We start from the raw sequence: 10,955 nt of genomic DNA, 5'->3' as shown, positions 1-10,955 counted from the left end.
TTACCATTTTCAACACTTCCGTACGGCCAGTCCCACCGCGCAAACTGTCGGATAAGCATGAATTCATTATCAGAGACACGTAGGGAATATACAGTATCTTAATCTGACACGCTCGAGTATGTACACCTGACGATTTTTTTTACATCTTTGAGTCCCTGCAGACGCTTTCCCCACCGCTGAAAGTGCATACATCATAGAACCTTTTTTTTCTTTCTACCATCTAATCTTCAAAATCCACTAGGTCTCCACGACGCTCGAGTAAATCCCGATATAGCATCGTCGGCTCCCCAACTATTGGGACGTTTATCCATTTCTGAAAACATACATCAAAGTCTATAGTCCTGGCCATTGAAATACTGCCCATATAGTTATATATATATGTAGTTATAGTTTGTTGAGGGGGTTACATTTCACTGTGATCTTAAGCTCTATTTTGGCCCTCATCAGAGCTATTCCCACATCTGCACCATCTACAGTGTTGCCTTCAGGTCTAAAGCTCCAAAAAGCTCCAGTATCTGAGGGGGCTACAAGGAGGCTAAGTCCTCAATCTTCCTATAATTTCCTCCTCCAAGACATTCCTTGCATAGGCTTGCATTGGCAAGGCATTCTGTATCAAGAGAAGTTTCCTTCTCTTACTCACAGATTCTACACCAGTCAGTTTCTTATTTTTACTCAGATCCAAATACTTCTTAGAGATCTGGCAGTTTTGAAATTCCGGAGGAAATTTTTGAAATGATCCATTCCTGGAAGTTTCCTCCAGAGTTTTTCTGTTTTGGTTTCTTTCTTCTTCAGAAACTCTTTCTTATAGGTGCATTTTCCTATACTATTGAGAGGCTCTGGGCCAGTAAGTGACGTTTGTGCTCCGTTTCTGGCAAATGTGGTTGGTTTCCTCGTTTTCTTTGATCCTAGAGTGACCAAACACCCAGACTGAAGAGACCTTGTTCTAAATGCCTATTTCATTGAATGAATACTGCGGATCCTGGGGTATGGAATTGCCCATGATGTAGTGGTTGTGTTAAAGATGAATTTGCAACCAACTGAAAAATCAGAATTCCTCATTTGTTCTTTAGCCATTAATACAGAGCCCAACTTCATCCACAAAGTAACCAAGTTGATCGACAAGTCGAACTGTAATCGTAAGAATTATCAATATTCCGGTACATAAAAATGAGAGGTGAAGAATCGAGAATAATAGTCCACGGCTATAAACTCTGTAATATCTCCTATAAACCGAAGGAGATAACTTATTGACAATAAATAGGTTAGATCTGTATTCAATAATAATAACATACTTTCATAAATAAGAAACGGATAACGATTTCACTTGATCGGCTGTAACTTTTATCTTTTTATTTAGTATCTGGCCAGGACGCGGACGTGTTGCACGATTTCGAAATTTCGTCCAGTTTTCTGTGCGGGTGTGTTGTGCGAGTGGTTGTGTGGTTGGGTGTTCAGAGGAGGTTTCGCGTTTTGTTCTGTGTGAGGTTCGGGTGCAAGATGCGTTTCAAACAGCCTTACACCAGGAGGATTATATCAGGTAACCGTGCAAGCTGGGATACAGGAGTGATAAGACGAATTGCGAAATTGGGATTTGGTAATGGCGTGAATTTTGTTGGCAGTACGTTTTACGGTGGTACTGTGTTTCGTAAACTAATCAAATGGGAATCTTTGAATTCGCATTTTTATCGACATCAACGAATCGTAGCACACAATGAGCAAGGAGCTCAATCTTTACTTGCAAGTTGCAAATTAGTCAGCAATGAACAACTCTCGAGCTTATTAGATCGCAAAATTCAGCAGCGACCAAAACTCGTATTATTTTGGTGACTATGAGGTATACAGTTGATCTACTGATGTAGTGGCTCCTTCGGTAGATGTTTCTCATTCGTTTTGTCCGGTCAATAAATCTATTATACTGCTTTTGTTTGAATTGTGTCCAAAGATGCACGGAATATTTTTGTGCCAAACACACCAGTTATTTTGGGTCTTACTATCACTCAAGATGAATCACTTGGTTTATTAACTTAACCCATTAGAACGTTTAAAGAACCTCTTTAGATGGGAATCTGTGAAGCCTTGAAGTTTATCTTAGGAAAAGGCAGGTTGAAGGCACCTTGGACCTGCAAGAGCTTAAGTGACAATACTGAGCCCTGAGGAACACCAAAAGTAATTTCACCCATTTGTAGTTCTTATCGGATCTTGTGTTACAGAACCAAGATGATGAGTGTGTTCTTATTGCCTAAGACTGAGGAGACCACTGCTGTCTAGATTTATGACCCAGTACAGGTCTATAACACTTCCATGACCATCGACAGAAGGTTATGTGGGACGGATTTTCGATAGATTATATTCTTTTTTTCTAAACACACTTCTGTGAGTTGTGCGAAATGTCTTACATGTAGAGTCATTCGGGGCAACTGTGCGCACTTTTGCCTTTCAAGCCATACCCTGTTTCAAATGTTGAATCTAGAAAAATTAAAACATATTCATAAGATAGAGAATTTTCTAATCTATAAAAAAACATCAAAAAGCCAACAAACAAAAACGTTTTCTTTCCGCAAAAAGAAATCAAATGGTGAAAGTCGGAGTGCGTTCACATGCCCCGTATTGCGGATAAGTGTGCGCACCCTCACGGGGTAAGTAAACGCAGTGCTTAGTGAACCACACAATCAAAACAAATTACAAAATAATGTCATCAAAATGTTACAATATCAAAGAAATGCTGTTTATTGTCAATACAGAAGCGCCTTTTTATAAGCACTGCATTATTGTTCGTGCCACAGTTCCTGGTGAACACAACACTTGATACATTCCCCTGTTGGTGGCTCTTCATATTTTTCTGAACAAATAGGACAATATTGATCGAGTCTTAACCAAGAAAATCAACAATGTCATCATTTATTCCTCCCTGAACTAATGCCCATATAATGAATCTATGCGCACACTTACCCGCGCACACTTTCCCCAGTAAGCCAAAATTTGAATTGACGTTCTTATAGAGTTGAGCAGCTAAGAGAACCTAAAATTTTTTATTATATATTTAGATTAATATGCCCATGATCGAATAAAATGTTGTTTAACACTGAGGGACTCGGAACTTGGACCTGGCAGAATGTGCAGAGATGCTAAAAATTAACAAGAAAACTAGTGAATTTGATTGACTGCAATTAAAAAGTTAAAGAAACGTGGCATGGCGCATTCTTATGAAAAACTAATATGGCGATTCTGCGCCCTTGCTTCACCCAATGAACCCCTCTTTCAAACATTGCATAGTCGAGATATACGCACTGCGCACACTTACCCACTGCGCTCATTTACCCCGAATGACTCTACAGGTGTTGAATAGCTTGTGAAGAAGAACTGTACCTTTTGAGTATTTGAGCAGTTATCCCTTCTGATGTGAATGTAGCAACTATAGGGATAAAAATGACAGTCAGGTGGGATGTTTACTATCTCCAGTCATTTTCTTGAAATTTCTAGTTCTTGGCGGAATTTAATTTGAATATCGCCGAGCATGTGGGCATCGTGGCAAATCCAAGGCCGCGCCTGAAAAAAATAAGGTTCAATCAACGCGGCCGTTATCTGGATGGTAATAATTAATATCGTATAATAGGTATTTCTGGCGCCGTCGAGGTTTTTACGCTTGTCGTCGTCATATCGGGACACTGGAACCTAATGGAGATTTATGTAGGTGATTTCTGCGTTATTATTCGACGAATTACCAACGCTTATAATGAACAGGCCCCTTAATTAGTTCTGAACCTGATACGTCGGACCATGGCCATCGTGCAGTTACGGCCACTTGATTAGTTTAATTTGCGGAGGCTCAGGACTGTCGGTCGTATATTTCGCGACCCTTTTTCATCTGCTCGGCTCACTTTCGCCGATCATTTTCCGGTGTATATTGAATTAATTTCAATTAGTTGGAGTGGACATTGAGCCTTTAATGGGTCGTCAAATTTCGTTTCTTTCTTGATACTCCATGAACTGGCGCTCTAATTTCTATCGATTGACTTCTCTGTGTCCTCTAGAATCTCTCTTTCTGCCTAAGAATATAGTATGGTTTCGAAATAAGTAAATAGGGGAGCATTGATACATGGGGAGGCTTGATACAGGCTTATATCCGCGATCTGTAGCCGTTTTCAAAAGTAGTATACTAGTGAACACTATTCTTTGGCAGAGGGCATTGCGTGACGTTAATCTGTAAGGCTAACAGTAGTTTGTTTGTGAAATATTCAACAAAGAGTGTTTCGAGGTGATGAATTGTAAGTTTTCACTCAAGTTACCTAAGGGTTTTATGATCATGCATTAATTCTTCGGCATAAACAAACATTTCAGTGGGAAATATGCATAAAACTACTCAATTTACAGTTTTATTCGGTTTTCAAGATATATGAGTATAAGATGAAAACATAAATCACCTTAAAAATTGCTTTCAGGGAGGTTTGAGACATTTCTCGTGGGGAGGCTTGATACATGTATCATCTTCAAAAAATATTTCGTAGCTCCACCATCCAACATATCAAGGGGATTTTTAACAACTGGAATTTATCCGTACAATCCCCATGTATTTAACGAGGCCGACTTTTCTTGTGCGGAAGTGACTAACCAACCATTTCCTGAATTTTCTAAACCTATGGGTCCAAAGCAAGCCAGTATCATTGCTGACCCACCTACTGAGCTAAATAATCCTAGTATATCCAGCAGCATACATAGCCGAGGCAGAACAAGAACCAAGAAAATCAAACAAAAGAGGTATACGAAAGAAAGTGTATGTAGACCGGTTTATTTCGGACAATGCGGATGACACAGTTGAAGAATATGACTGAGAGGGCGAAGATGTAGCCTATATATATTGCAATGGTTTATTTTCATCCTCTAGATCAAACGAATTCTGGATCAGGTGTCAGGTGTGCTCGCAATGGCGCGCCGAAGAATTTGCCGGTGTTAGAAAAGGCACAAAAATGTTTATATGTGACATTTGCAAGTGATGCCAATGGGACTTATATTTTCAATTGGTGTCTCATACCTCCCAGTACATCGTATCCATCCTCCCATATGTGGGGAGGCTTGAGACAGTTTGCATGTTTTTGTGTTCAACGTTCTGTACAGAATAAGATGTTTATGTTTCGAGACTTCTATATTTATTTTGTTGAACGATTAATTGAAGAATTATATAGCATAAAAAAATTCCTGTTTCTTCATATAATTCAGTTTCCAAAATAAAAATTCCAAAAAACGTATCAACCCTCCCCAGTCTCCCCTACTGTTCTATTATAACTTGTTTCGTTCAAATCATCTCTCAATTCCTATATCTGGCATCCTGCTGTTGCAACAGAGGACCTTACTTCTGATCATACTGTAAGGCATAGCATCCCACTTTGAATTGGATGCTCAGAGTAAGCCGAAGGTAGTTGAATATTGCAGTCTGTGCCTAGAGTTCGTTTGGTTTGGTCAACTCCGATGGACGGACTCTTGTTTGGAAAGAAGGAGGTTGAGGACATTCAGAACAGTTTATTCTCCAGCTGCTTTTGCAGGAGATTCCATATGTCTATGGGGTGGCTTTTGTAGGAACCCTTAGACCGAGTTGGTTGTTTTGCATCCCTCCTCTTGCGGCAGATCTTGCTGAACATCTCATTTCAGTTGAGGATTATGCTTGTCCTCAATGTGGTCGGCTAGCTAATGAAGCTCATGCTATTGAGAGGTTAGACTGGTCAACTCGCTCTCCAGACATGAATAGGGCATATCAAATCAACTGTTTTCGAGAGGACTGGATTTGGACAGGATTTGCAGTGATTTTTATGGATCCTCATCGATTTTCTCAGAAAATGTACTTTAGTGAATAGTATTTCTCCGTCAGAGGTGATATAAAACTACAGTAAGTTAGAAAACTGACTCTTATCGATAAAACGACAGGTACATTTGATGTTTTGTGATCATAAATGTCTGGGCAGAGATAACTAGACAACTATACCGTCTAGAACAATCGTTTAACAATCTAGAGCAGCTTTCTAAGACCAATTCGTCTAAAAATTTCACGGATTGTCTCATCGAAAGTATGCCTCGAAGAGTAGAATGCTTGAGATCAGAATCTTTTCTAAGAGTTCATCTAAGTTGAAAAATGATAGGGGCATCAAAGTAGATAGTCCTGAGCAACTTTTTTCCATTTGCATGATTCTAACACCTCAAATCTGCCCTACCAAGTTCTCGTTTGGTCAGCCTGTATGTTGCGGGTAGAGAGAATCACTTTGCGTGAAATTCATTTCGAGTGCCACCGCTATAAGTTATTGTTCAGTGGTCAGGGACGCAGAAAATAAATCGCCACGATACTCCTCTGCAATTTACTTACGTACGTCATTCTGGAACTAAAAGCACACGCTGATTTAAATGTGCTAGAAAATAGGTAGGTGGTCCATTATGGAAGGAAATGATCGCCACATGTCTCACCTATATTTAAATTCTCACCTAGGCCTGACAGGCCGTAATGCTGGACCTGTATCCAAATTAAAATTAGACCGGAAGTACACAATGTTTATGCACAAATAAATTCACGTTTACTTTTTCCAGTCGATCTATATGCCGGTTGCGCTCAGAGGCGGTATATTTAGACAGCATCAGCTTATGTTCCCCACCGAAATCATCGACTTTCAACGTAAACAAGAACAGCAATAAAATACATTGTGAACACATATTCTGACCGTCGTAATTGGACCACAAATCATGCCGGATGATTCTTCACCTAATTTTTTGACATCAAGACATCTAGTTTGACACAGTCGAAGTGGGTGCTCACCAAAGAGCACCCTGTATTGCCCTAAATGTTTTTCTTGTGTTCCTTTCTCAATACTTCCGATGTCAGGATGTCAGGATCATTTTGTACAGTTGTGTGAGTCTTATACTAGTTTTTGGTCACCTAAGCTGCCAGAGAAGCTCAAAATTCTCTCCACATACACTGCGCGAAAAAATTTACGCACATTATGGAAATCTCAAATTTATTCTACAACTGAAGGTGTTCTAAATGATAATTATTTTTATCAGAATTATGCATGCATACGTTATCCACTTTCAACGGTTTTCTTCAATACAGATGTTTTTTCCCAGCAGGAATAAGAAAAGATGATATTATCAGATTTTGAATGTATTGGCTCCATTCTAAAATCAGTTTCTCTCGATCAATTCTAGTGATCAATAGTTTTTCTTTCGTTTGATTTTCTACACTCGACCGCTATGCAACGCGAAACACGCAATTTGACTCAAGAGGAATGTGCCCAAGCGGTAGTTTTGCGAGAAGAAGGGTGGACATACACAAGAATTGTAGAAAGGTTTGTAGTTTCCCATACAAGTGTGTCCAGAATGTTGCAGCGATTCAGGGAGACAGGAATGAATGTCCGAAGACCAGGACAGAGTAGACCACGGGTAACAACTGCCATTCAAGAACGTTACTTGAGAGTTTCTTCGTTGAGACAACGGTTTGCAACCTCTCGCCTCCTTCAAATTCAGCTTGAGCAAACTCATGAGGTGCAAATTAGCACTCAGACAATAAGAAATCGCCTCAGAGAATATGATTTAAGGCCTCGTGTCGCGGCAAGAGGCCCAGCTCTTATCCCAGCAAACGAAGGGCGCGTTTGGATTTTGCGAGGGAGTATATCCATTGGGAAGAGGCCGATTGGGAAAGAGTTCTCTTCACAGATGAGTCTAGATTCTGCCTCTACCATTGTGATCGACGTTCCCTTGTATATAGACGTCCACATAAGATATGCTCAGTGCAATTTCCTGGATACTACTGGTTTCGGGGGAGGATCGATTATGGTATGGGGTGGAATATGTTTGACTGCTCGCACAGACCTAGTGGTCGTTGATAATGGTGCTATGAATGCTGATAAGTATATAAGGAACATTCTTGGAGAGCATGTAGTTCCATTTGCCCCATACATTGGTGCAAATTTCATTTTTATGGACGATAATACCAGACCCCCATCGTGCTCGCATCGTTCAGGAGTACCTTGAAGAGGTTGAAGTCTCTCGAATGGAATGGCCAGCAAGAAGTCCAGATCTCAATCTGATTGAGCAGGTTTGGGACAACCTCAATAGAAGGCTGAGAAGTTCAGAAAATCATCCAGCTACTCTTAATGACTTAGGAATCCAACTCGGAGAAATCTGGGAAGGATTGAGATCCCTCATTTTGAGTATGAACCGTCGTTGCCAAGCTGTAATTAACGCAAGGGGCGGAAATACCAAGCTTTAAATCACTTATCAGATTTTAGTATTTCAAAAATTGTTCATTTCTCTTCTTTCACGTAAGATTCGGTGAAATCCTGAATTTTTCTTCCATTTAATTTGTCTTGTTTCGTTCAAAACCTTCCCGAGAGAACATAAAAAATAAGTTATAAAGTCAATGTAGAGTTAACTTCATTAAAATTGTGATTTTCAGAATGTGCGTTAATTTTTTTGCTCAGTGTAGTAATCAATCTGTTATCCTTAATACATGTCAAATTCTCCATTAAATCGCTAGGCAAATTTTGAACTATTTCACATTTATCAGCCAGAACCAATCCTTCTTGATTAAATAGTTCGGAGAACTCAAAGAAAATTTACAGACACATCTTCAATCAAGCCACAAAAAACGACTTTCTTTTGAAATCTCACAAATACCTCCGTTCATTCAAGATCTCGAAGAAAGTCTGTTATATTTCGGGCTCATCAGAGGACCCGTTCAATAATTAAAACCGTCTGCTAGAAATTTTACGACTAAAGTATCACAGGTGTACGCTAATTTGGCACATTCTTGGCCCGTGAATGCGACTGTTCACACTAGAGTCGATGAAAAAATGTACACACGAATCCGACTGAGAAAAAATAATTTCGGATTGATTTATGTTGGGAAACTAGAATCGATTCTAAATGTTGGCGCTCGCTTGAAAGATTTCTAGAGAGAACCCGAATTTTATTCATATCGTTTTTCGAATGAGACAAGAATAAAGGAGGCGGGTGTTTGTTTTCAGTAGTCGCAGTTGTTCAAAAATTAATCCTCAGTGAAAGCACCCGCACTGACATTAAAAGATTCCTTATTATCTACGTTGTAAATCACCTTCATTGGTTCAGATGTCACAAGAGAAAAACTAAAACAGCCATGATTATATACAAGAATCATATCCTGGGAACATAAGTGAGATTTGGCAAATCGACCTCTGGTTATACATTCATCTATAGACGCATAATGATCAGATAACTTGAATGGAAATCAAAATAGCGCACCTTGGATTTAAGAATATCTCACGATGAGCGAAAGAAATGAACCTTTACATCATCAAGTTTCAATTTGTTGCTCCGATTCACCTTTCATACTGTATAACATATTTTGTGTGGTTGCCAGAATATCAACGGGACCTCACACTGACCCTACTGTTCTGAGATAATTAACTCAGACTATTATTGTACTGGACGTTATTGAGTTGAACATGAAATGTGAGACAATGGTTTGTTCTGCTCGAATCTTTTATTACCTTCGATTTTAAAGTTGTTGGATGAAGATTATTGCTGAGAACAATGCTCTAGACTCTAGACTCTCCCATTGATCCTACTAGCTTGTTGAAAAATGTGCATTTTTCAATATGAATGTATTTTGTCCTATTTTGATACGAATTTCACTATACAGGGTGTTCCTAAATCGTAAGTTCAAACGAAAAGAGAAGATTCCTTAAGTTATTTCAAGAAAAATAGTCTCATAAATATTGGACCACGATCTATTCGTTTTCGAGGTACGAAGTGTTAAAGTTAGATTTTTTTTCATATGTTTCTCCTATATTATCTAAACTCCATTCACTTTTATTTTAGCAGTCGGATGGCCATGGAAATTTGACACATTTCACTCTGTAAAGTACGAAAATGTGGGGTTGTGACGCTTGTCAAAACATTTTTGGGTTTTAACTCCACGCTATGTTGCCCGTTCTACGTAAAAATTTCTGTTATTAAGTATTTTAGCACAAGGTCGAATCTCTTCGGAAAATATGTGACGAACATAATTGAAGTTTATATAAACTCATTGAAGGCATACCAAATCCAGTTATTTGCATAAAAAATGCAAGAGATCAGTATAATATCATAATATGCACTAGCTTGAGGAGAGTTAATGTTCGTTATCTTCTTTGGCTGAAGTTTGAATACATTACATCAGTTGTAGATTTCAAAAATATTAACCCGAAGATGAAATGAGTATGATGCAGTGGTTGGGAATGGGTATATCTCGAAGGAATTAACACATAATAACAAGAATGTTGAATTCTTCAACAAAAATAATCTTGCATCAATTTAAGTAAAGGGAATTAAAGGAACTTTCAAGCCAAGATGAACGTCACCTTTGAACAAAAATTTCACATAAATAAACAATCAACAGGACATCTGGCGCGTATTTGTGGCTGTTCATCTCAATACATTGATAAAATAATAATAATTAGGTATTTATTGGTACCAAAACATTTACAACGTATAGGACAAGTCAAATGAAAAATAAAAAAAACAATATTCGGGAACTTATTCTACGACGACATTCATCAAAAATCCTGTAGTAAACTTTTGGCATTAATTCACTCAAACATAAAATTCTCAAATGCCACCACTTCTTGGGTCTCCCAATAAGAGGAATTTCTTTGTCATCCTCTTCATTCACAATCTTTCTGATTGTGGAAATATTCAGCTGAAATATAAGTCGTTCAAATTCAGATTTAATATTATATAAATTCACTTACATTGAATATGTTCGCTACCGTCTGACTTATTGTAGATTTTCGAATATCAGGGTATAACTATTTGAATGAGCGGACCTGAATTCTAAATAGCACTTCCTGAAACCCAGTCTCCCTTTTTCAAACACTTTCGACATTTTCGTAATAAATATTGATATTAGTTGTGGCAACGGCGTTATGACATCAGCGACATTGTGTGAGTGCCAACCTTAC

General features: G+C 38.6%; 1 protein-coding gene across 2 annotated transcripts in view; it reads left to right on the top strand.

Moving 5' to 3' along the window:
- The first annotated feature begins 1,353 nt into the window (after positions 1-1,353).
- LOC123314797 (zinc finger protein 1) overlaps positions 1,354-10,955 on the top strand; it is a 346,820-nt gene continuing 337,218 nt past the window's right edge. For both annotated transcript variants that reach the window (XM_044900155.1, XM_044900154.1), the window contains exon 1: positions 1,354-1,537. In XM_044900155.1, the coding sequence (XP_044756090.1) occupies positions 1,498-1,537 (40 nt within the window). In that variant the 5' untranslated portion in view covers positions 1,354-1,497. The remainder of the gene's footprint in view (positions 1,538-10,955) is intronic.

This window comes from Coccinella septempunctata, chromosome 6 (genome assembly GCF_907165205.1).
Source record: "Coccinella septempunctata chromosome 6, icCocSept1.1, whole genome shotgun sequence".
NCBI lineage: Eukaryota > Metazoa > Arthropoda > Insecta > Coleoptera > Coccinellidae > Coccinella > Coccinella septempunctata.
The sequence above is the reverse complement of the archived record's forward strand: the minus strand, read 5'-3'. Positions and strand labels throughout refer to the sequence as shown.